The sequence below is a fragment of the Orbicella faveolata genome, unplaced genomic scaffold (genome assembly GCF_042242905.1).
Source record: "Orbicella faveolata isolate gen_17 unplaced genomic scaffold, um_ofav_v1 contig_14, whole genome shotgun sequence".
Lineage (NCBI taxonomy): Eukaryota > Metazoa > Cnidaria > Anthozoa > Scleractinia > Merulinidae > Orbicella > Orbicella faveolata.
The window spans coordinates 7,699,357-7,726,715 of NW_028301541.1; the positions used below are offsets into that span (position 1 = coordinate 7,699,357).

The 27,359-nt window shown below is 39.5% G+C and overlaps 1 protein-coding gene across 2 annotated transcripts; it reads right to left on the reverse strand.

The window, feature by feature from the left end:
• Positions 1–581: 581 nt before the first annotated feature.
• On the reverse strand, positions 582–25,387 carry LOC110068422 (uncharacterized). 2 transcript variants are annotated; one of them, XM_089287434.1, is made up of 21 exons: positions 25,124–25,387; positions 22,066–22,095; positions 21,381–21,797; positions 20,618–20,683; positions 20,273–20,407; positions 19,678–19,806; positions 18,822–19,145; positions 17,511–17,623; positions 17,231–17,289; positions 15,529–15,692; positions 14,558–14,845; positions 12,563–12,738; positions 11,826–11,988; positions 11,524–11,634; positions 10,755–10,933; positions 9,147–9,269; positions 8,047–8,117; positions 7,584–7,624; positions 7,145–7,241; positions 3,506–3,605; positions 582–2,921 (listed from the first exon to the last, which is right to left on the reverse strand). In XM_089287434.1, exons 1-21 carry the CDS (start codon positions 25,176–25,178, stop codon positions 2,862–2,864), a joined length of 2,901 nt encoding a protein of 966 aa, XP_089143560.1. In that variant the 5' UTR covers positions 25,179–25,387; the 3' UTR covers positions 582–2,861. The 2 variants fall into 2 exon arrangements, with proteins under 2 accessions (XP_089143560.1, XP_089143561.1); XM_089287435.1 differs by lacking the exon at positions 20,273–20,407.
• Between the last annotated feature and the right edge of the window lie 1,972 nt (positions 25,388–27,359).

Sequence of the window (27,359 nt, forward strand, 5' to 3'; positions counted from 1 at the left end):
ATTTTTGACCAAAATCTGCGATTTCCCCTGCCCTATGTATGACCTGACCAAAAATTCGATACCCTATTTATGACCCGACCCTTTGATCAATACTCTTCTTCAGACCTGCCTTATAATTAGTTACCTAGTTCAGATGTGAAGGACTATTGTTGATGGTCTTATCGATAATGATGAAAAAGTAGTTTCTCCTAATAAAACATACCAATTCAAGACTAGAATGCAAACACCATACCCTATTTGTGACCAAAATGGCCAAAATTAATACCCTACTTTACGACCAAAACGGCCGAAAAACCCTACCCTTTGGGTCCGCACATACCTATATAGCCCATATAAGAGAGTTCCCCCCCCCCCCCCCCCGCCACCGGGATGGAACCACAACCCATAAATCTAATAGACTTGTTTCGATGTATCAATTGAAATTCTTACTTAGCCCTGGGACTTTGAAGAATCGGTCCAGGGATTTTATTTTAGCGTTAGTTTGTGGCCCCAAGGAGTGCCATTAGGTGCTAGAATGATAAGACAAACTAATAAAATTCTCGAAGCGGGTTACGAAGATTTCTCGATTCCAGATGGCAACATTTGTAAAAGGCCCTATTGTGATTGTGTTTATTACGAAATAATTTCTAATTACCAACTCTACTGTCTTAACATTGTAAAAAAAAAGCAAATAAAAATAGTTTTTAATAAACGTAATAGCTATATACATGTCTTATAGAAAACTAAAACCTGGAATGCTACTTTCACTTGGAAATATTGATTCATGGTTTAGCGTGCATCATCGACTGGGAAGTTTGGATAACACGAAAGAGGCGTAAGAGTTGTTTGAGGGGCAGCTGAGAGCAATTCTAGCTGCATGAGCGTGCATCATTGTATTATGCTGTTCTCTTAAATATACTTTGATAAATAGACTTCGCTAGCTACCTTATGAAGTGTTATCGTATTAAACTCTTGTAGAATCGACTCTGCAAACCACGAAGGATATCAGGAAACGCGAAAGGATTTGGCGTGTGATTTGTTTGCTAGCTTTGCGCGTGTTTTCCCACATGTCTAATGGTTATAATTATGTTTAAATGGGCAGTTTACAACTTCTTTTATAAATTAAATTTCTAAGTATTCTAAGGATAAGATAATAATTTAAATGCCAGAATGAGACCTCTCGTCAATCTGTTGTTTTGTTTTGAAAAAAAAAGAAAACAATAACTTCAAGCACTATTTGCTACTTTAACAAGTCAGTCACAAAGGTGTGCGCTTTATGTCGGTTGAACGAGTCAAACTGCAGCTCCTTAAAGAAACCAACTAACACCACATCACGTATGCAGTTGTGTACAAGCAGCTATTTTATGTCGAAACTTCGAGGAACTGAATTCAAAACTTGAAAACTTCAAGGCGACCTACGCACCAGTCCACAATAAGAAATTTAGAAACCTTTTGCGTAAATGCCATGAACATGACTGGTTACCAATTATGCTTTTTAAGACGACTACTTAAGCAAATTTAATTTGTCCCTTTCGTATTTTGAGTCTAAGAGCGGATGATCCACTTGCGTTAAGTTAACTTTCAACCACACAAAAAGAGGAAAATGTCGTTAGTAATGTCGTCACTAGTGAGACTATGGGGAATACGCTACTCGGTTCCCGAGTGTGGTTTCCTATGAATTTTACGAGTGGTGTATTTACCAGTACAACTCTCGTGCCCGCTATACACTCTTTTTTTTCCGGTCAAGGCTGGATATCGTTATTTTTCTGCCGATTTTAGGCTGAAATATTCTTGTGAATATTCTTAGAATATAGCTTATGACATTTCTGTTTTCGAATGTATTTGGTGTCTGGATGGTGTTAAAGTAATTTTGGAGCCAGCCTGCAAGCATTAAAGTCTAATATGACGCACATAACTTCTTGCATCGAACTTTCGGCTAACGCTGATTTTGTTGCTCTGTGGCTAGTTTTGACGTTTAGAAAAAGGAAGAGGTTTTCAAGTTTTCAACGCACAAAATTATATTCTTATCAAAATCTCAGCCTCAGGTTTATTCTAAAAATATTCTTAAAAGTTTGCAAATTTCAACCTCGACATTCTTATAAAACATATTTTTATATAAAAAAAGAAAGAGTGTGTATAACAGAAACGATTAGAAAACGAATTGTTTCGTCATCTTCAATCAAGTACCTAGAACATTTCGTTTTCACATTTATATCACACGCATAGAGATAATGTTTAACACAACAGCAAAAACAAAAAAAGACGTTACGATCCATTGTGTTGAGACAGTATAATCAATCAAACTTTTATCGAAACCACAGAGAAGTATATTAGAGGAACCATTACACCATACCACCATGGTATTAAGTATTCTTCCACAGACTCTGCAAGCGATGGTTTAATGATATTAAGCTAACGATGCTAAGTCTCCTGTGTTTTCTCGCTGGTAGGAACAATTTTTACGCCGGGCTGCTTTATTCCAACAGGGCCCCATGTCATGAGCCACGAGTTCCAAGAGCGGAAAACCTTTGTGGACTGAATCTAAAAAGAAGCCTTTACCTGGTAACATGTTTCATCAAAACTACTGATGTGAGTTAAAATGTTGGGACCATGTGTCCGGAACTTAACGCGGAAACGCCCAGTGGTACTTATTATATAGACACTGGAAAATACACTACTCGTAAAATATTGCTTTTACCACTCGAAAATAAACTTCATATCTTCGCGCCGCCATTGAATATCTTCTGTGTATTTAACGGTGCCTACAAGATATTTATGCATTCACCGCCTCAGTTTCATCGTACACTCAGCTAAAAGGAGTGAGGTAGGAGATACAGCAGCAGCAGCAGCAGCAGCAGTAACAGATGGGTCGTCTGGAGCAGTCACAAGATCAGAGTCAGATAATCATAACTTGCTTCCATTTCTACCGGGGTCAAATATTCCTGTGAAGATTCACAATGATAAATCTGTTCTCAAAATTGCTCTAAAACAAATGGAAGGCAACCGCTCGCAGACTGAATTAAAACAGTCTTAAGTAAAACAACAACAATAATAATAATAATAGTAATAATTAAAATAATAATAATAATAATAATAATTTTTTTTTAAATTTAAAAAAACTTTATTGAGCACTTTTCCATACAAACTTGAATCTTACATGTATCTGGTAAAAAATTCAGAAATTCTGTTGTTCCTTAAGTTTTCGGTAATTATAATAGTAATAATAATATCAAAATAATAATAATAATAATGATAGGCGTTCGCATTGCCGGCACATACAGGTGAGGAAGTATCATAAATAAATCATTAACTATTCGACGACTACGAGACCAGTATTCTACAAGCGAACACTCAACGAGTTGCAGCCAAGTTTTCAGTCAATCACAAAATAATCTAATTCATGGTACCGCAGTCAGAAAGTCAAACCTATTATCATGGGTATTAAGAAGCAAAACTCAAGAAATTTTTTTAAATTTTTGTTGAGCTTCACCATGGTTTACCTAATTTTGAAAGCTTTAATACTTACAGTAACTTTTGTGCGCATTTGACGAAGTTCATCGCTCAGCTCCTCAAATGTCGGTCTGTTCTTTGGATTTGCATTCCAGCAACGAAGCATCACACTGTATCTGGCAAAAGTAATCATAATAAAGATAATATTTGAAAATCCAATTCTAAAGAAACGTTGAGATTCGTTGGAGGGCACATGGAACATCCAGAAGATTACAGGTGGTTGCGGAAGTATGAAATTTCTCTTCTCTTGTTCAACTCGATATCTTGCTACTTCATGCAATTTTAGTTATTATAGAAGCGTGCTATAATAAAGAAATGTAACGATTTTCTAACGATTTCCGATCATTTCCGAAAATTTCCGACTCTTTTCTGAAGATTTCCGAGGACTATCCGAAGGTCAATGCAATATCATCACCCGCATGAAGCTATCGTCGTTTTATGAGGATTCCATGACGATTCCTTCCAGTGTCGGAAAGCCCAGTAAAATATTGTAGGTTATATAACAAAGTTGATTAGAAAACAGTCCTAAGAAAATACGCGTGCTGACTGGTTAAAAATCGTTTTTCTATTTAACAAATGGTAAACGCCATAGCGTGCACTATTGAGTTATGGATGCACGCGGGAGGTTGCTAAGCACGAAAGAAGCGTAAGAGTCGCACGAGGCGATAGCCGAGTGCGACTCTAGCTTCTTGAGTTGGAACAACATTGGAACAACATTGGAACAACATTGGAACAACATTGGAACAACAGAAGTCCTTTTATTGAGCTACATCACAAAAAAATGTTCGTGTAGTCTTACATGCCAAGAGAAAACAAGCGTGCGAAAATTCATTCATGACAACCGACTGCACACCAGTAACTCGATAAAGTTTCATCTTCGGACAACTACGAAGACAGTTTCGCATTTCTGGCAGAAGGACGTTGGCCATGACTTTGGAAACAATGTCTGTCAAAAGATTTGCTTTGTACACATTAGCACACACGCCACCAGCGTACACCCATGGGCAAATGGTAGACGCTAAATTAACCAATCAGAGCCCGCGCTTTGCTTTAGTTATGTTATAAAACTCGATGGAAACACAGAACTATCACGAGCTGTTGACGTAATGATGGCGCGAGCAAAGAGAATTTACATTTTGGTAATCAAAGTTAACAAGTTGTTTTCCTTTTTTTTGTCGCGGTGTTTTCTAAAAGAAATAGAAAACATGTCCTCCGTGTTTCTACTGAGTTATAGAAACACTCGTGAAAGTTTGGGAGAGCTCGAAAAAGGTGTGGAAACACTCGCCTGCGGCTCGTGTTCCCACAGCATTTCTCGTTCTCCCAAACTTCCACTCGTGTTTCTATTTAACAATTAGATTATGAGCTCGAGATTTCTATCGCGTGATAGTTGCCGAGGGCGCAGCCCGAGTCAACTATCACGCATAGAAATCGAGAGCAAATAATCTAATTGTTTTAGTATAAATCTACTAGTCGTTCAAAACTTTCAACTAAATCCTCTTCACAGACACTTTGAAAACACAAAGAAGCGGCCGCCAGCGCACGCTGCTACGCTGCTCACTATCTATCACGGAATAGAACGTGAGTAACGTAGCCAATCAGAGAACGGCATCCGTGATAGAATGCTAGTAGATTTATACTAAAACTCGATAGAAACACGGTACATGTTTTCTATTTCTTAATTAATAACGTAAAGTTGGTACGGCAATTAACTGCTGTGGCCAATTTGGAAAGCGGAGTTTACTCAAACGGTCAGTTTACCAAACTCATCACAAACTGTTAAGGAGGCATATTTTATTACACAGGCACGAGTGTTTTACTGGAAAATACACCACTCATGAAATTCATACGAAACCACATTCCATATCCTCACTAATGAAGATATCGACAACTTCATTGACACAGTCGAACCTCCGGCTGCGACCACCTCTCCTCAGCGACCAGGTTTTTAAAATACCAAAAGTTTCCCAGTCAAATCTCTATATTTGGAACCTTTTCAGTGTAAGCGACCACCTCTTGTAAGCGACCGCGACCACTTTTAGAGCTAAAGGGTTGAAGGTTTCTTTTGTTCTCAACCTCCCATAAGCGACCACTTGACAGATAATAGAGACAGAATTGGATAATAAGGTGTTGTAACTTTATCGTATTCCTGGTTAGTACAAGAGACGAAAATTTGTCAATGGGAAGAACTGGATTTTTTTCTGGAAATTGACTTTCCACACGATTAAAACATTGCATCGGCATTGGCGCATGGGGCAAGTCTCTGCAGTTACTTTATGCTAATGAGGCAAAATTTTGACTTAATGTGGTCAAAACTCTCCAAAGCGACCACCTCTCGTAAGCGCTTACGGGAGGTTCGACTGTATCATGTTTGAGCCTTAAGAGTCCCTGTTCATAAATATGGAAAATAACTCGGCAAGGGTCGAAAATTCGATTTCGCTCATATTTTTACGGTAGGTAGGCTAGGGCATGACAAAAACTACAGGATAGTGTTTTTTGGCAAAATATCCTCTTATTTGAAAGAAATATGCAAATTACCAAATTCCGTTAAAATCGTCATTTGACACACCATTTTATTAAACAGGTTTGAGAGCCTCGCATGCAAAACCACATCATTCTTCCGTCTTTAAAACACTCAAATATTTTTGTGCAATGTTTAAATGTGTACTGGGTTGATTTTAGGGAATGTTGCGGTTTTTGTTGGGTGCAAAATAATTAAATTTCGAAGACATGTATTTCATTCACTTAAAAATACTTCGTAAAAATAATTCAAGGCGAGAGTCAAGAAAGTGACTTTCTTAGCGCCTCTTCACCAGACTCCTTCCCGCCGGATCGCTTTGCTCTTCGACGCTCGCGCGTGTGACTCAAAGGTGAGCCTGCTGGCAGGCTAGCCACTGCGCCATCCCTGATCCCCTCTGTTAAATGTGGATATTTCCACAACTGGTTTGAATGCAAAGCGTTCGGTTTTCAGCCATTGAATCAGAACCTTCTCACCGCCGTGTTGCCTTTATAAGGTTATGGCAATTTGTGACGTCAATTGCATTGTAGGAGATCTAAGGCCCCGTCCACACTACCCCGAAGGAATTTAAAAACGCACCAATCACCGATCATTTTGGATTTGTGTTTGAGGAAACCTCGGTCAGGGAAATCACATGATCATCGTGACGTCATCGATTTCGAAAAGCTCCGTTTTCAAAGCACCAAAACGAAAAGAGGGTGTTTTCAAATTCCTCCGGTTTGAAGACCGTATTCGAAAAACTCCGTAGGTAGGTAGGCTTAACCGCAAAATTTTAACGCTGCGTTTTCAAATTTCTCCGGTGTTGTGTGGAGGCCGCCTAAAATACCAAACCTTTAAAACGACTTTGCACATAAAAACCAACTTATGATTTGGAACACAAGTGTTTATTCAGCCAAGTTTTCCATTTAGCATCGAAATCGTACGCCATTTAAGCTTCGTGAAGACACACCTTACCCTAACTTTCAAGTTCACCCCAACCTTTCTTCAACTTGCCGTGTTTTTATTTCGTTGTGTTTTTTTGTTGTTGTTGCTTTGTAATGCACTCTAGCAGTTGTATTAGACGTGTAATTTGCTTTGTTTGTTTTACTCAACAAAAATTTAAAGAATTAAAAAAAACCTTCAAGATCACGAGTTACTTACATCTCCGGAGAACAATCATGAGGTTTTGCCAAGCGATTTCCTGCTTTCAGGTGGGGCAGCAATTCACGTGTTGATATCCCAGCATACGGGGTACAGCCTGCACATTTACAAAGGGAATGTTAGCAGTTACATTTTAAAAATGCTGCGTGTTACGCTTTACATGGTTCGTATAATAAAGTCTGCATACTTATTAGTTGCTCCAAATAAAACAAGAAGGTAATAAAAATATATGCCAATATTTCATGTTTTTTTGCGGAGGACCCAGGAACCCCAGCGAGATTAAGACTTAAACTCAATCGTTCAAATTACTAGCTAGGAAAAACCCTGGCACCAAGGTTGCAGTTTTCAGGAGGACTTATTAATTCTAAATGATCTTCAAGATTGTACAGTCCCTGGCCTGAGCACAAATCTCGCAACAGTGCACGGTAACAGAACTCACCTCCAGTTTCGATTTCCCAAAGCAAGACACCAAACGACCATCTGCGAAACAAAAACAGATTCTGTCTGGATGGAGTAATGATCTTGTTTTGTTAATAAAATACAGTATACGCACACAAAAGTGCTTGCTATTTAATTAATTTTTCTTTAGGATCGGCAGTCACGATAAACCAGGACCAACACAGCAGTAGGAGCGATCAACTGGGAAAAGATCGTTACCTTATTTCATCTCGCAACAACTTAATTTGTCATAAAAACAACGTTCGTATTGTAAGAAATGTTAGTATTGTCAGTAATGTAACTACTGTAAGTAATGTAACTACTGTAAGTAATGCTACTTTTCTGAATAATTTGTATAGTTAAATAAAAATTAAAAGAAAAGATTTAATTTGTCATGAAATCTACTGAGGAACATCAGCTACATCATCAAGAGAGAGGATGTAAGGATTTAAACCAAAACTTACACATCACTTTGGCTGGTATAAAGACCTTGCTCGAGAGATTCCACGGCAAGCCACTTTACTGGAACCTTGCCCTGCGAGTAAATGAACAAATCAGCAATTCATGAAGACAGTTTTGTACCAAGGAAAACAACTATTATTAGCAAAAAGAAAACATGTCCCTTGTGTTTATGAATTATAGGAACACGAGTGGAAGTTTTCCACGGCTTTTGGAGTTCTCCAAAACTTCCACGAGTGTCTCTTTAACTCGATGGAAACACGGAGAACATATTTTCTATTTCTTTTAGAAAACACCGCGACGTAAAAAAGAAAACAACTTGTTTACCTTGATCATCAAAATGTAAATTCTCTTTGGTAGCGCCATCATTACTTCAACAGCTCGTGCCGATTCTGTGTTTCTATTGAGTTTTACTGTACATCTACTTGCGTCCTATTACGAATGCCGTTGTTCTATTGGCTACGTTACTCATTATCTATTCTGTTGTAGATAGTGAGAAGCCCAACACTGTGCGCTTGTTAACAAAGTGACGGTGTCTGTACGTGCAGACATGTGCATGATAGTTGACTCGGGCTGCGCCCTCGTCAACTATCACGCGATAGAAATATCGAGCTCATAATCTAATTGTTCAATAGAAGAACGATTTTAAACCAATCAGCGCATGTATTTTTGGCGGGGCTATTTCCTAAAACTATTTATTTCACAAAGAGAGCATTGTTTTGTGATGACAACCGGAACAAAAGTTTAACGCTTGAAGTTGAACCAAACACGTTTGTACCGAAAAAGTTTTTAACAAAACTTTAACTACATGAAACATAACAAAACAATCAGCAGAACCTGGTCTTTTAATACACGAGGTACAACAGATACCTCCAAGAACAGAAAGTGGATTGAAATTTCGATATATTAAAATTCAGCCTAAAACAATAGACCTCAGCACGAGGCTCCGGGAAAAAAACCCACAAACTCTATAGTTATTCCCCAGAGCTTCGCGCTGAGGTCTATTGTGTTAGGCCGAATTTTAATTTATCGAATTTTGTCTGTTGGACCAAATACTAAAAGCTGAATTAATATCATGTCAACTACAGGAATGACTAGATCATACCCCGGATGTCTTCTCGTAGACATTGGTCGTGTAAAGATCACGTGTCAACCCAAAATCGGACAGCTTAGCTACCATTCCCTCTCCAAGAAGAACATTTCTGGCAGCCAGATCTCTATGCACCCACTGGAATATAAAAGATATATTAAAACACGCTGTGTTCGGGCCCCAGGGGATACTCTGGTAAAATACCATAAATGGAAGCTTACAAGGTCTCCTCCTTTTAACCCCCCTCCCCCCAGTTATAAACCTATCTACCAGTGAACAAAATATTAATTCCGATTATAAGCTCCCCCGGATATAAGCCCTCCTCTAGAGTTAAAAGTGACACGAATTCGAGTTATTATGATCGTTTAAAGCCAGTACATGAAAATCGTATATCGATCAACCCTTAACTCGTCTCAAAACGGTGTTCTTTATTCCGGTTATAAGCCTGCCCGGATATAACTAAAAAGTCTCCCCGTTATTAAGCCCATCTAAAACCTCTTACGAAGTTGTATAAGCCAAGGACTTATAAGCGGCAGGTTATGGTAATGACAGGAAATTACTTAAGTCTAAGGGCTTTTTGGGAGTAAGAAATGTTGCCCCTGTTTTGTTTGGGGAGAGGAGTTGACGGATATCGATCAACATCAGTTCAGCTCAATTGGTATTCGTATATATAACAAAATTCTCGATCGTGATTGGTTCTCCGCGCGCCTATTTGCCACGTAATCGACGCGCGATCACGTGGGTGTCCAATTACAGGTGTAAAATTTGAACTTTTTTCAATTGGACACCTGTAATTGGATACTCACGTGATTCGCGCGTCATTTGCGCGCGCTTTAATGGCTTTCTTTGCGATGTTTCCTAACGTTTTCAAAACTTATGAAACGCGCTCAAAAGAAGTTCTCAAAAGACATTTTTAATTCCGAAATTTGTTATAGATACGATTAATTAGTAATTGGACCTAGTGTCAATCCGACAACCTTGCTAACGCAAACAACGGCCTCCTTTGAAGTCCCAGCATCCCATTTCCTTTATGAATTAACCCTGCAACGGTAAGGATGAGCACGAGAGGTGCCGAACTCAGAGAATCGAGGGAGTGTATCCCCTCCCCTCACCCGGGCAGTACCCCTTCTCCTCTCCACACCATGACAATTTGGTCTACTTTTGGCAAGGCGTCACCCAATGGACAAGGCATCGCACTTCGAAGGTAGAATGCAGAATGCTTTTCAGTGCAGAGTAACTGTTTTTACTTCTCCCCTAAACTACTGGATAAAGAAAAGCTTGGACAGCATGCGTCACAACTAAATAAGAAACCCATGGATAGGAACGTTTTCCTAACAACTCACCATGGGCGATGTTATGTCTGTTATGTAACAAGATTTATTTGTCGTGGTAAATGTATTATAAATACTGAATTTATATTACTCCCTGGCATTGTAAAACGTTAGGAGAGCATGCTTAAAAGAAAAATTGACGGGCCCGTGTTGATTAAGCACTTAATGACTGGCCCCAAGGGAAACAATGAGTTTTGTTTCCTCTACATCCTCAGTGTTGAACATTGAGGTTGAGGGGAAACAAAGTATATTATTCATGCATATACAGAGTATGGAAGAATTTGCACCGCACCCTCATAGTAGCAAGATGTTTCATTCCCTCAGCAACGTCACACGCTATCCTCAGTCTCTCCGCGAAACTTATGTCTAAGCTGTATTTGTTCATGTCATCGTAATTTTGCTTTCGGTTATCACGAAGGTAACGATGGAGGTTGCCGTGTTCTGCAAATTCTACGACGATCATCAACTGACCTAAAGTGTGAAAAACAAGTACGTTCAGAGAAATAATGATCTACTCGGCAATTTCTAGAAGCCCCGAGGTTTATGCTAGCCTCTAGCCTGCGAACGCAAACGTATTTCCGGCCATCGCTTGTCTCCGCCGAAAATAGACAAGCGATAGTCCGAAATACGTCTTTGTTCGCAGGCGTCAACCTCGTACGACCCAGAACGTTTTTCCTTTGAAAACTGGAAACGGTACAGAGAAAACACCCTAGGGACGAGGTTGCTGTTGGCTGAGATGATCTCAATAACGTTTTATAAGGAGAGGATATTAAGCATACCCATTTCTATACTATTTCCGATCGAAAAGATCACCCTTCAATAAACGTTTTCATTCTAAAATGGTACCCATTTCACTTGCAGTAGAAGCACTTCTCTTTTCGTATGCCTTTAAGTAGCTAAGTGAGAGTTATCCTAATCATTTCTATACTTCACCTCGCGTAATACATATCCTTATACCCTTTCCAGCAGAACTTCTATTTCCCCTCCTCAGAAACGTGGCCTCGAAAGAGTTAATCCTGCGAATCCAAGAGTATTCAGTACTAGTTTTAATGCTGACTCACCCTCACTTGAACATGCACCGATAAGATTGACCAGGTTGGGGTGATGACCCACTGATTCCATTATTTCTAGCTCATTCTTCAAATCTCTGAGATCACTTTCTGTGGCACAATCTGAAAGGAATGTGTATTGAGAAGACACAGTCATGTGTTTTCATCAGAGCGATAAAGACATGACAAAAAGCTATTAAAATAGCGCAGTTTCTAGGAGAAACTATCTTTCGGGATATTTTGCTCATGCTACGTTCAAAGTTAACAGTTGATCAAGATTTTCTTAAGTCCAACTAAAACATTAACAGACGTACCTTTCAACTTCTTAACAGCACATGGTGCGATGTGACCGTCATCTTCAGTCAGTTCTCCTTTGACCACATTTCCAAACTCGCCCTCTCCGAGAATCTTGCCAAGAGTAAGACGGTCACGTGGTATTTCACGCCAAGGAAACTGTATTGTGCTTGTGTGGGGTTTCTGATAGCAAACAATCAATCATATCAGAGACAAATTCAATACTAACCTGAAAAAAAAGTTGTTTAACTGACATGTATCTTTAACATTAGTGTGTGGCCATTCAAACGCAAACGCTCATGTGGTGCTGCTTATTATTTTACACAAGATGGTTCAAACTTTTGAAACTGGAAATAAAACCCTAGAGTACCGTCATTAAATTTAATAACCATTGAGCGCTACTTCATGTTGTGCAGTTTATTATGCTGTACAAAGTGATTCTAAATTTTTAAATCTGTGTATGAGACTTTAGTGTGTGACAGTTCAAACGAAAGCGATTGAGTAGTGCTTTAATGTAGTACTCTTTATTATGCTCTTTCGACGAACCTTATTATGTAACCATTCAAAGCAAATTAGTGGCAATACTTTCATTCGGTGTTCTTTGTTTCTCAAATGTAAAAAAAAAAAAAAAAAAAAAAAAAAAAAAAAAAAAAAAAAATGAAAATATGAAACGTTTTGAATTTGATAACTTAGAGTGCAGTTACGAACAAACCAAGCAACTCAGTTCCTTGTGGTTTTAGTACAGTTACTAACTGACCGTTTCTGCTGGTTGTACTATGACTGGATTCATGGGTATTTCCTCGTGGGTGTTTCCACTCATTGTTCTGTTCTTTTTCCATCGTCTGTACACAAAAACTGCCGCAATCCCCATTATGACCAGCAAGAGCACAAAAATAATGACTAACGCCAAAATGAGTCCATGTCCCTGTGGAACTGATGGGAACAAAAAGTCACGTTGACGTAGAATAAAAGCCATGAAATTCCAATTACAATACCTCTCGCGAAGACAATGCACTCCCAAAATGTGAGATGCAGGAAACTTCGGAAAGTAACGATCCCCCGAAAGTAACGTCAGAAAATCGTGGCCGCTGGTAAATCCCGAAAGTAGCGACTCTCCGAATGAAGCCAGCCCACTCCAATCCCCAACCCCGAAAATAGCGAGACCACGGTTGAAAAGGATATTTATTTGTCTAATCAGTAGTCAAGTCAAAGTTACGTATGGTACTATTGTTGATAATTATAATTACGGCACTCTACAACAAGGGAAGGTATCGCTTATGCCACCCAGCGTTGTGAAATGTCACTTCGTGCTTCATCCGTTCATATTGCACTATCTTAAAGCAAAAACCGTAAAGCTTTCATCAAGCAACAGGAACGTACCTGCAGAAAGTTTCATCAAATTAAAATTGAAACCTCTGTGCCATTTTCAACAGTAGCTTATTTACAGGCGAACGTTTCTCAGTTAAAATTAAAATTGAAAACTTGACCAGCGCACTGAGATATTGATACAGCAGACTAACATAGAAGTGCGTCCTGAAGTACAGAAACTTATTTTTTTTCTCAAGCATCTGAGCGGACCGGATCCCTAAATCCTCGAAATTGATTGGCTAATCATACGCACGTGACCGGTCCAGCTTGATAGCTTTCCTGCCGACCAAAACCACGATCTAGACATAAAGAGTCCGTCATGTCACTTTCATGTGGCAGCAACATAAATTTAAACTGGAACGAAGAATTTCATCTCAGTTTCAGTAACGACCCCCCGAAAGTAGCGACTCCCGAAAGTAATGAGACCCAAAGGCTGCGAATTCCGAAGGTGACGAGTCGTTACTTTCGTGCGTTTATGTTACTGAGAACTGTTTGATGGGCCTTACGCAAACCCCCCGGAGGTACTCCCTTATATGGGCTATATAGGTATGTGCGGCCCCAAAGGGTATGGTTTTTCAGCTGTTTTGCTCATAAATAGGCATGGTTTTTGCACGCTAGCCTTGATATGGGTATGTTTTTAAAAAGAAGCCACGTTTTCATCATTATCGAAAAGAAAATCAACAAAAGCTCTTCACAAATTATGTTTACGGTAATTTAACATTGGTCTGAGCCTGGGAACTAATTATAACGCAGGTCTGAAACAGAGTTTTGATTTAAGGGTTAGGTCATAAATAGGGTTTGGAATTTTTGGTCAGGTCATAAATAGGGTAGGGAATATCGCAGATTTTGGTCATAAATAGTGTAAGGGTTTTGGGAAGCGGGCCGCACACCCTCACCCGATTTTGTTTTTTTCTGGGAGTACCCCCCTCGGGACGCAAACATACGACCATATCCTGCAGCGTTTTCTGATGATACTATAATAAAATTTTCTCGTTCACTTGACGCCGAGACACAGAAACAGTAAACACCCACTGCATTTAAACTCCCATTATATGAGCGCCTGTTCCTCCTAAAATTTAGAACAGCATAAAGAACCTGCAGTAAATTAGGGGATCTTTATAGAATGTAGTATGGCGTGACCACGTTTGACTAATCAGGCACCTTTATCAAAATAGCCGTTGTCTAATCAAGTATGGATTTCAAAAAAACTATGGTTAGAAGAAGCTCGTATATAGGAGAACTGTTTTCTAAGATCGCCCCGCTGGATCAGCAGTTTGGAGGAACAATAATGACGGAACCAATCCGATACCGGATAGAATACACTGACATACTACTAAGGGCTATTGACAAACACTAGTGCCAAGTAAAACAAATAGAAACATACCTTTCTCAGTTCTTAGCTCTCCACTATCACTAGGTTTCCCTTTTCCATACTTGTTTTCAGATTTGAGTCGTACAAAGTAAACAGTGTCAGGATCTAGGTTGGTAAGCCTGTGGTTCTCGCCTCGCGTGGTGGTAAACTGTTTCCACTTCTTTGTTGCAAACTTTCTTACTTGCAGTGAGTAACTACTAATGCCATATATGTTATAAAATTCAGGATGTGACCACGTGACAACAGCTTCAGTTTGTTTGACATCCGCTGACTGGACGTTAACGGGGGGTGGGGGAAGTTCTGAAATGCATAATTCAACATGCACACATTCAAGAAGTTATAAATAAATATGTAGATAAATGAATAAACAAATAAACAAACGCAATCAATCAAAGACTCATCAAAGGTAAGAGGAAAGAGAGGAAGCCACACGTAAGCAAAAAAGTAATCACAATCAGTTAATAAATTTGATGAATCAAGAAAAGAATAATTGAATCCTGACTTACTGACTGACTAAATGACTGACCGACTGACTGACTGGCTGACTGACTGACGGACGGACTGACTGACTGACGGACGAACTGACGGACCTACAGGCTGACTGACTGACTGACTGACTGACGGACTGACCGACTGACTGACTGACTGACTGACTAAATGACTGACTAACTAAATGACTGGCTGACTGACTGACTGACTGACTGACGGATTGACTGACTGGCTGGCTGACTGACTGACTGACTGGCTGGCTGGCTGGCTGACTGAGTGACCGACTGACGGACTGACTGACTGACTGGCTGACTGACTGATTGACTAACGGACAGACTGCCTGCTGGACGGACGGACTGAGTGACTGACTGAATACCTGAATGAATGAATGAATGAATGAATGAATGAATCGATCAATCAATTAATAAGTCAATCAATTAATGGATCGACGAACGATTCAATCATAGAGTGAACATCAATACCACAATACAAACCTTTCAACTCAACGGTTGGCTTGACTTTAAGGTTGCCTATTTGACCAGTTTTCACACTATTTCTGAGCGTTTTACCAACTTTGTTGGCGATCGCCGCAAGTTCTTTGTCTTCACTTTTATCCACTTTAACAACAACTCGAAAACGTACCTTGACGCTTCCATTACTGAAACCAACCAATACATCAGTCAGAGGTGTGAGGCTTCATAAAGGGATATACAGCTATATCGAGTAAGATTGTCCTAAACAAGCAATAATAATAATAATAATAATAATAATAATAATTTTATTGGGCTCATTAAAATTCTTCACTAAAACTTAACGTAATAACTATCTACAGCACAAAACTATTTACAATTAAAATTGTAGTTTACAGAAATGAACAAAATTGAGAAAACCTGAGAATTGGAATGACTTGTTTAAAATGCCACAGAAACGTAGCGACAGTATTTAAGGTTTGTGTCATCGATTGAACGCAAGAAGTTTAAAATTGCTCTCAAACTTCGCAAGACACATTCTACTATTTATGGAATCTTACTCATCCTCGCAGTAGTATTACTGATAGTCAAATGATCAATTTAACCTTTAATTCTAATTCAGCTTATTTTGGCTCGTTCGACTCATTTACAGTGACTTCAACCGCTTGTAGAAGCATGTTATGGCTTCTTTTAAGAGTACACGAGGCAGATAGCGTTCTCAGTACGACATGTCCATATTTATGTACAGTATCTGACCGATTTTCCGAAAACACGCCCGCTATTTTGGTGCAAAGTCTTAACACGGTTTTCAGAAATCCAGTCATATATATATATTTATACCATGGCAGCCGAGACATGGTCCAAATAAAAGTCATTTTCAGCAAAATAAAATATATTCAGCTAAAAATATTTCCACACAATAATATCAGAAGAATATTGAAAATCAGAAAAATATGTACCCAGCAACGAGCAGTTGCTCATAAAAAAAGCATTAAATGCTTAAAGCAGTGCTTGTTTTTTGCCAAAAAAGTGCTAAAATAATGATAATTTTTTAAAAAAGTGCTCGTGGGTTACATAAAAATGCTCACTTTTTTCCGATTTTTTTAAACATAGAATATTACATTTTTCAGATTTTCAGTTACATTTTTCAACAACAAAATGTAACGATCAATGTTTTTTTCCATTAGTCCATTCTGGCTGACTTCCATTGTTCCTCGATGACAACGTGGATGACGCCATCTTGGAACGAGTGTGATGGACTGGGTTTCTAGAAGGCAACCGCTGACCTATCAAACCTATTCCCCAGGCCTCCTCGGCTCTTTTGACTACAATACAGTACCGACAGGTATTATGGGTAGCGTTAGCATTTCGCTGTTTGGTTGAGTTCCTAGTGCTTCAGAAGGATAGACGGAAACGTCATGCACGCATATGCGGTTCCTCCTCCCTTTGTTATTAGACAACTACAACAACAACAACAACTTTATTGGTACTCATACCTAGAATTAAAGTTTATAAGATACCGTCAACCTCGATCAACCAATGATAGCGCCCACTACCCATAAAATACCTTTAAACATTGTAATGTGCGCTAACAGTTTATAGGAGAACCTTTCCCAAAACAGCTGTATAAAAAAAATGGCGGAAATTTTTGTAAGAGAGCAAATGAAGCAATAAACTATTTGAATAAGGCTGTAGCTAGGAGTGCTGAAGATGGTTTTATACTTACAAGAATCCAAGAATTATAACTTTTTCGAATCCTTCAATGCCTTGGAACAACGTAGTTAACTGTAAGAAAAAATCAAAAAATGACGTCTTAATTTCCTTTATGTAAAAACGAAACTGGTCACTTTGTATCATGTAACGATAAACGTTTCCCTCTTTATAACTCATTACAAACGAAACATTTTTTGTTCTCAAGAACACAATTCAAAGAGAAGAACCTTCTCTTGTTCTTCCTCGTTCCAAGATTCAAGAAACCGAGTCGATGTCCATTCCCACTTCCTTACCTCTTGTTCAACTTGGTTCTCTAGTGTCTTGTATCTTGTTGAAGACTTGTTTTCCAAATCCTTGTCAAAAACTTTGTCCATGATGGTAATAGCGACATCAACTCCCACCAGGTCTAATGATGGAATTGTTAAACTATTAACATCACTACCTTTAATAAATTCAATTCTTGGAATCTTTTTCTTTTTCTTTCATTTCTTCCTGTAATTCAAGCAAGGATAATCACATACTTCTTTACATTTCGAGAACTAACCTATTGTTTATATTTTACCCGTAGTTTCTGAGGTTGTCATTAACAGGCGCATTTATAGCGGGCTACGGAGGTTTAGGGAGAGAAGACAAAAGCGCCCCAGCGCGTAGCTCCATCCTCCCAACACGAGACATTTGCGAATACGGACATTTTCCGAGCACCTTCGTTGATCAACGAATATCACCCGAACATTTTGAAACACCTTCGACAATTACCGAAACCCTTCCGAAAATTGCCCAAGATTTCCGATGATTTCTGAAGATTGCCGAAGGCCACCAAAAGCTCGCCGCGATACGCCATAGCGCTCGCTCAGGATAAACGCCTGCACTGCATGTTAGGTTGTGTTCGATTCGAGTATTTCTATAATCTTGCAAAACAAAATGTTGAACGTTGAGTATCCAGTTTCCTTTTAACGGGTGTCTGGAAAACCCGAATAGCGAATGGCGAATAGTCGCGAATAGCGAACAGCGAATAGTGGCGAACAGTCTCGAATAGTGGCGAATAGTGGCAAATAGTGGCAAATAGGGTACCCAGTATCTCGCAGTTTGCCTCGTAGCAACTTAGGATGGCATTTTTCCGCTAAAAAGCACAGACGCTTATCAGGACAAAAGGTGTTTCTAAACGTAATTTTTTTCTGTTTTAACCGCTGCAAAAGCGTAAATACGTCTTTATTAGGTTATCCTTGTGTTTTCTGTCTTCTTAATGTCGGCGATGGACAGCCTACTAGCCTGAGTCCAGAGAAGAAAAGGTAATAACTTCACTGAAATTCTGTTGCTTATTTGGATAATTAATTAACGCTGGATATTAGATCTAAAGCGGTGACTATTGACGACTATTCGTCACTATTCGCCACTTTTCGCGACTGTTCGCCACTATTCGCACTATTCGGGACTATTCGCTATTCGCTATTCGGGTTTTCCAGACACCCCTTTTTAACTGACGCCACTTCAGAGACTCTCCTTGGGCTCGTCACGCAATCTTTCCTCCCCTATGCAGGAATAACGAGTGAATTTAACCAATATAAAATTTTTTAAAATTGGCGAATGAGATATTCTATTTTCACCTTCTTTCACGGTGAGGTTAACTCTTCTTTCATCCTGTCCCATGACATTTTTCGCCACACATTTGTAAACACCTTGGTCAGCATCACGGGTGTTAAATATCAAGAGTGAACCGTCCTTTTGAAGAATTTTCCCTCTTCTATTTTCACTACCATCATCAAGTTCTCCACTTTTATTAACTGGCGCTGTAGCGTTTACAGCGTGACCGTCGGGTGTTATCCAACTGAATGTTGGTTGTGGAAGACCATCTGCCTGACAGGTGAGTGTCACGTTTTCTTCAGTGCCAGTTTCGGTTGGTGGATCAACGTAGTAGATTGAAGGTCGTGCTAAAAAGGAAAATAAATAAAATAAAGTTGCTCTGTCGTGATAATTGACTGTAATATTAGTGAGCCAAGAGAGGAAGAGGAGTAAGAGAGGAAATCCCTCAAATAGACCTTATTTTCAAGGCTATATATACCTCTCAAGTTATTTAACAATTAGATTATCAGCTTGAGATTTCTATCGTGTGATAGTTGACGACGGCCGCACCCTAATCAACTACCACGCATAAAACTCGAGAGTGAACAATCGAATGGTTTAGTACAAATCTACTAGTCGTTCAAAACACACTGAACCCTCTTCATAGACACTTCGACAACTCAAAGTGGTCGCCATTTTGTTAACAAACACACAGTGCCAGGCTACTCACTACCTACAACAGAAAAGATAGCGAGTAGCGTAGCCAATAAGAAAACGGCATTCGTGATAAAATGCAAGTAGATCTATACTTATTTTAGATATGGTATCCAGTTCCACGCAGGTCAGTGATGTTGCTGGTGATGAGATTAAAATGAAAGGACACCAACGTAACAAAAATACCTTGACATTTAAGAATACCATCACCGGAATATCCATCCAGACAAGTACAGTTATATGACCCAAGAGTGTTGGTACATTTCGCTTTCTCGTGGCACTTGTTGAGGTGAGATGCTTGACATTCATCTTCGTCTGTGTCAAAAGAGAAACAAAATGCCTCAATAAGAGAAGCAAGTACAATAAGTAGAATGATAAGTTAAAGTACCAAAAGAGCTTAACACAAGATAAATAACAGAAAGGCTCTCAGATTTCCTTCCAGAGGGACTATTTCTATGTATGCATTAAGTTTAATTTGCCCATGTCAACTGGTTAATACCAATTTGTAAAGCTTGTTAAGCAGTAGTTCATTTTAACAGGTTTGTTCTATTTAATCAGCATGGATAGTTTTGATTCTCTGTTTGCTCCTTAGTTTTAGTTTTGATGGACAGGATCTATCAAACACTCGAAACAGAGTTTCATCACAATTTCCAACATTCTGAATCCTGTCAAAAATACTCGGCTTCGCATTCCTGTATTTCCAAATCTCTCAATCTGGCTGTCTTGAAATGTGATGAACACTGTCTGTCTTTCGTGTTTGATATAGTACATCAATTTTAACCTTCACAGTGAGTTCCATTCCCAAAATAACCATCCAGACAAGTGCACTTATATGAGTCAGGTGTTTTGGTACAATTCGCTTTCTCGTGGCACTTGTTGAGGTCAGATGATTGACATTCATTGACGATGGGATCAGCTGCCAAAGAACAACAGTAAAATGTTTATTGAAAATAAGAAACAACATCAAGAATTATCAGTACATGATAACATGTAATTGAGTAGTATGTAGGGTCGCGATTCCACGCACAGCACTGTACGTGTATTGGTAAAACCATGAAATCTCTAAAAAAAGTAATTAGTTCAAATGGGTGCTAGTTCTATACACTTTTCTGGATATTTTAGTTACCTGGTGGTGGTGGCACGGTAGTTCGTGGCAGTGTGGTGGTTGGTGACAGGTTCGACACTGTTGTTGCTGAAAAATAGTCATAACGTTTGGATTAATTAAGCTGAGCCACCTTAAATTTTCGAAAAATTAAGATGGCTTTGTACCCTCTTCACATAGTTTCTTAAACTTTGTAAAAAGGTGCATGTTATGCTTGACACAATCCGAATGCTGTGCTAGCTCACTTAGCGCGCAAGATAACACTACATGTACCTTGTCCGCTCGGGATTACGCGCTACGTCCCGCAATAAAAATTTGTTCCTTATTCCATACAATAAATCCTTTATTGACCACGCGTGAGGTCAAGATGGCTGGAGATAATAAATGGCCTCTTTCTTTTTTGCTTGTTTATGAAACTCGACCCCGTCTCGGTCCATAAAAACACAAAAAAGAACTTAGCCAACATCCAGCCATCTTTACCTCACGCTTGGTCATGCAATAACCCATGTCATAAGCATATCAAATCAACGTTAAATATTATGCGATGCATGGCCTAGTACTCATGTTAAGAACCTTTTTTAAATAAAATACTCTAGAGAGGTATGAGTAAAACCAAAACCAAAACCAAAGTAATCAGTCTGGCCAATCACAAAGGACACGAACAATCCAATGATCCAATTTGAATCAAGCTCAAAACTACAATTCCTTCAATTCTGCGCGTTAATAAAGTTATTATTTTTGTTATTATCATAAAAAGATCATAATTTATTGTATGCTCTTTTCTTACTGGATGAGCTCGGTGAGATGGTAGTAGTCGTATATCCATCAATGACCGGGCAGGACGAGAGTCTCTGGTAGACTCGTTGATAATGGGCAATGAAACCATCCCTGGCACCTGACCAATCAGTTATAAAACGAACATGCAGCACGCTTGTGTTGCTGTAGACACACCAAGAATGGCGATAACCGCAGTATTTCGGTATGATGGGGTTCCCCTGATCGACTTCGTCAAATATCCGCACGTAATCATACAGGCAGCTATAGCCACCAGCCTCCAAATGGAAACGTACAAAGTACAGATAAACATAGTAGCCGGGTGTTACGGTAATTATCCAGGTGCAGTTAAGAGAGTGTGGATAGTGGTGTGGGTAATTTGGACTCGTGAAGCTTCCTTGCAGGTCTGTTAGGCTGTAGAAGCAGGAATCTGGAAATATTCAAATAGTATACAATTAATCCTACGGCATAATAGCAGCCTTGAACTAACGTGGATTCACATGTCACGTGTTCCAAAACAATGAAATTTTGCCCCTTGGAAATGGGTTCCTTTCTTTTGCAAACATGAAAACACACTTTAAGTCACTGATCGTGATAAAAGGTTCACTGTTCATTCCTCTAACTCTAGACGCATTAGCCAATGAGACGACTGTTCCGTTTGTCCATTATCAGTAGTTTCATTAACAAAGTTGACCCACCTGATGTAGGTGTTGGAGCTGTCGTCCAAACTTCAGTGGGAAAAGAAAATGAAAACGGTGTAAGTGAAATAGTTTAATATACTACGCATACAAAGTTGAAATTTTCAATTTTCAAGACCCGTATAGCGTAACAATTATTTAGACAAACATGAAGCGGATTTAGACAGCAATCTTACCACCGTAAGCGAGTCTGTCGAGATAAAAACTATAACAGAAGAAAGAAATACATTTTTCCTTCCCAAACACCTTTAGCTTCCAAACGCCAGCACAAAATTGAAGAGATGATTTGACGGTTTGGCACACATCCAAGCTATAAAGTGAGCACAAAGTACCTTTCTCACCTTGTTACCTAAACGCAGTTCTGCAAACAAGATATCACCCGATTTCCACAGGAAATGCGCAGTTTGATATTGCACATTGAGTTTATTATTAAGACCCAAGGATTTATTCCAGATACAAGCACGAGTTATCCACCTCCGTCTGGTTGAAAAACAATGGAATTGCGTGGTGCAAAGGAGTTGGAACAGACAAACGAGATTATAATAAGAAATGCCATCTTTATTACCAAGTTTTCATGATTGACGATTGTTTTCATGGCGGCCTAGTGGTCTCGCAACCCAGTGGTCCCGGGTTCGCGTCCCACTCTGACCACCACCTGGATTTGTTTTACGGTAGCTCCGCGTTCAAATCCACGGCCACGTACGCTTGTAAACAAACAACTGGTTTGCCTCCGGCCAGTTGGGATTCCAACGTTATGTTCACTTTGAATTATTTGTTTCAGTTGTTTGCTCGGCCCCACTAGCCTTTGTGCTATTAATACCACCGAGGGTAAATAAAGGGTATATTTATTATTTTATTTATTCACTTCGAAATTTCATCCGTTCAACCTCAGTCTTCAATCCTAATACATGTAGCCGACGCAATGGGTTATGACCAAAAACTTGGTCAAGTGACAAAGATATGACGTGCAACACTGTACGTGTACTGGTGCTGACTACAAAAATCTCTTAAGAGGTGATTATATTTAATTTGATTATATTTGGGGTTCAGAACCACCTGAAAATTTAAGGTGGCTCTGAACCCTATGCACAGAATGTTTGAAATTAAACTTTGCCAAAGTTGCGTCTCATACTGCTCATCAAAATTTGATACAATGAAAAAATTTCACCATGCCGTTTTTGAACCATAAGCCCTTAAAGCTAAGCTAGGGTGTTTTTAGGTGGTCATACTGTTGTTATGGTAACCTGTTGTACAACGAAAATGATAACAATGTGTTTACCAATGATTAGGCAGGTTTTTGATACCATGAATGTAGCATTAACTAATAAAGCTTTAAGAATGGTTATGATTACCTGGCATCAAAATCTAAGTCTTGGAAAGTGCTGGAAACTGTTTTTAGCCACCTTACTTGAAGTGTATTTCGTACCGTGTTACCATTACCTCAGCGGTATTAAGAGGCTAACCTGAGAGATATTAAGGCCAACCGGAGCGCTATTCAAGCTAACCCGAGTGCAGATGTTAACTGACTCCGGTTGCCTGAATGGTTGGTTACGTTAGCTCTTGATAAGTTAATCGGCCGGTGAAAAGAATGGTCATTTTTACCATGTGCCGTATCTCAAAAATCCGTAAGATTAACTGCTTTAACTAACAAATATATCTTTAACAGTTTGGGCAAATGATTTAGAATTCGTTTAAAAATTATTCAAAGATATGATTCGCAGCACTGTACGTGTACTAGTGCAAACTATAAAATCTCTAAGAGGTGATTATATTTGAATCAACGCTGGCTCTGTAAACGTTTCTAGATATTTTAGTTACTGCATAAATACAGGACCCTATCAAGCATACGCACATGTAGCTGAACGTAAAAGCATTCGGTGGGTTTGCCGGAAGCGAGGAAAACAGTAAGAGAAAAAATAGCAGGGGGGTATGGTGCGAGAACCGACGCACTCTCCCCCCTGCTCCCCAACTAGTACAGGTTAGAAAACACGCGTCAACACACCGCATTCATATGGACTGTAAATTAGTTTTCCAAATGTAAATGTTGAAAACCGCTTTACAATTCATATCAGGGGTTAGATCGCACGTCAGCATGTAAGCAAAACTGTTCCCCTGCTCAGTTCCTGTTCCTTGTATGGGCACCAAAGTTCCCGAAGCCTCAAGGATTTTCATCATTAATTCATTGATATCCTTAGCAAGAACTAGTCTTTTTTGCCTTAAGCTGTGCACACAGACGAAAACAAGTCATCAAGTAGACTTGACAAATTATGAGGAACCAAGCCATGAACAATCACTCGTGCGTATAATTTTCCAAAGGTTATGTGACGATATCGTCATTTTACTGCTACACGACGTTATTTTCAGACTGAAGGAAACAGGCAAGTGATAGTTTCCTGAAGTTTCTGAGCTGGTTATAACATCAGAAAAGTCATAATAAAGCCAAATTATACTAAAAACTGGCCGGTCTTTAAATTCAAGATACACCGTTTGTGACGTCGTAAGAGACGATTGATTATTTAAGGACTAATAAACTTTTGTGTCACTCGACCGTGGTAAACTTATTTGGAGTTGCCTTCTAAATCACGGAACATAGAGAAACGAAGACATGAGCAATGAAATGAAGAAGTATTGTTTTCAGGGCTCTTCTAACGTTTTTAAATGTAATCTTCTGAGAACTTAAACATACGTGACAAATGCAAAATAGAGACTGCAAAATAATCATTTCAATCAGCGCGGGCTCTCGCTCTCTAGTAGAGATGGTAGCGCATTAGATGAGATGGGTATATGGCGTGATAATGTGAAGCCAGCAACTAGAATTAAAAGGTCCTACTCATCCTGAAATCTTAAGTTCCCTAATAATAGTAGACTGATAACGAGTAAAACTTCTCGTCGCCAAACCGCAAACAACGCTCAGTGCCAGAGCGGTTCTTTTTGTGAAAGTTGTCGATGACGGCAACAGAAGCTACAGCCGACTCCAGCCCTAGTAACTAACTACCCATGGGTCTTAAAGGATGCCTCTCAACCTGACAAAATCTACTGAAAAAACTGTCTTACTTACCCACGCGATTATAGAACAAACAGGCAATTAGGATTACAAGTTGTAAATTCGTCATCACGCAGTTGAGTTCTGTACGTTACTGGGAGAGCTTTAAACAGACGTATGAGTAGCTATAGACGGTCGGATGCCGAGTCCGAATAGCACTAGAACCACAGTTAGACATCCGGTGTTTGTTTTTAGTGGCTAGAGAAGACCGGAAAAACGTCAAGCTTAATCACAACTTCCCAAATTTCTCGGTACCTCAGAACTTCCCGTATAACTTTCTCAATACAAAAAGGTCGCACCCCGTGGGGGGGGGGGGGGGGGGGGACTCCCATATGGAGTGGACGGGGACGCTCTTCGGAAATTTTGAATTTAACCCCTAAAAGAGACCAATCTGGGCCTGGCCGAACCTTATGCAGACCCCCAAAAGAGACCAGTTTCGTATTACACTCTTGTAGAACAACAGACAAAGACATTTTGTTACAGAGGACTTTAGATATTAATGGTATGGAAAGCTTTGTTTATATGAATTGAGTAAATATAAAGAATCAAAATTCTTTCTGTTTTGTTATTTCTTCGAGTGCAACCCTTAACGAGACCTTGACGGCTAAAAATAATGACATTTTGCCCAGAACACCCTAAGCGAGACCAAAATCCGAAATTTACACCCCTTGGCGAGACGACGAGTATCCCCGTCCATTCCATATGGGAGTCCGCCCCCCCCCCCCCCCCGCCGGGGGCTTTTTCTTTACAGCTGGACCTCGCCATAGAGGTAAATCGTCATTTCCTCGCAAACGAGTATGGTGGCCTATATTTTTTTCTGTTGTTTTGAATTGAGTAATAAATTTCTCTCTGTAAAATAAATATGGACCAATTCTCAGTGTAGAACAAAAAGCAATCGTCGGAAACGTGAATTTAGCAAGCAATCGTAACTACAATCATGGTGTCATTATAAGGATTTATATGGGTATAAACAAGGTGCTTTTGCTCCTAAACGATCAGCGCGGGCTCTCGCTCTCTAGTAGAGATGGTAGCGCATTAGATGAGATGGGTATATGGCGTGATAATGTGAAGCCAGCAACTAGAATTAAAAGGTCCTACTCATCCTGAAATCTTAAGTTCCCTAATAATAGTTGACTGATAACGAGTAAAACTTCTCGTCGCCAAACCGCAAACAACGCTCAGTGCCAGAGCGGTTCTTTTTGTGAAAGTTGTCGATGACGGCAACAGAAGCTACAGCCGACTCCAGCCCTAGTAACTAACTGCCCATGGGTCTTAAAGGATGCCTCTCAACCTGACAAAATCTACTGAAAAAACTGTCTTACTCACCCACGCGATCATAGAACAAACAAGCAATTAGGATCAGTTACAAGTTGTAAATTCGTCATCACTCAGTTGAGTTCTGTACGTTACTGGGAGAGCATTAAACAGACGTATGAGTAATACAAATACAAATATCATTACAGTTATAATATAGTTTTAATAAGTCCAGGAGAGAATATAACTCTACATATTGAGGACAGTTTGTATCCGGCAGCCTACTTGCGAGGATATCTTCCGAAAGTAGCGATAAGAAAAGGCTATTGAATCCAAGTGTAACAAGGCTGGCAGTTTTATCGAAGCTTTATGGCGCTATAAAACCCTTGGGAAGACGTGTTGGAAGCGTCGCGTGACGACCCTTGCCTCTTTGAGATCGGCACGCAATATTCCTGAAGATTACGTGATGAGCCCACTGCAGGCGTAATAAGTTTGATGATCTCGAATAATTCAAAATAGAAACTTTTTATCTTCGCCTAATAGTGACTATTTTTTGCATCGCCTTTGACTTTTCTGTGGTTTTGAAGGTAATTACTCCACCGGAAACTGCACCCAGTAACGCCTAGTGGCGGATTATTGAGCGTTTTTACTTTTGTTTTCACAAAAAAAGACACTGACCCAAGTTCCAACTGTGAGATTAACATCTTGCTGCATATTTTGTATAAAATGTCTAAAGACTTTCCATCAAAACCAGTCGCTTTTCCTGCGGTTCCACGTGAATTTGCCGCTTAATATGGGTTTGACTGTATTTCTATGAGGACTCCAGAAGCCCTGAAATAACTTAACGGAAGTTCTTTATAAACAAAACCCCCTTCTAGCCATGACTCTCTCGTTACGTCAGGGTTTATATTCAACCCGGATATTCAACCTGGGTCGCTTGATGTGATTTTTCACAAGATGACACTGGCAGTTTTCTACCTTATCAGACCAATTTTTA

Coding starts and splice junctions, on each gene's coding strand:
- LOC110068422 (XM_089287434.1), bottom strand. CDS start 25,178: ATGACGAATTTACAACTTGTAATCCTAATTGCCTGTTTGTTCTATAAT. Junction 3,606..7,144: donor CATGATTGTTCTCCGGAGAT/GTAAGTAACTCG, acceptor TACTTTTGCCAG/ATACAGTGTGATGCTTCGTT. Junction 2,922..3,505: donor AAATGCGCACAAAAGTTACT/GTAAGTATTAAA, acceptor GAATCTTCACAG/GAATATTTGACCCCGGTAGA.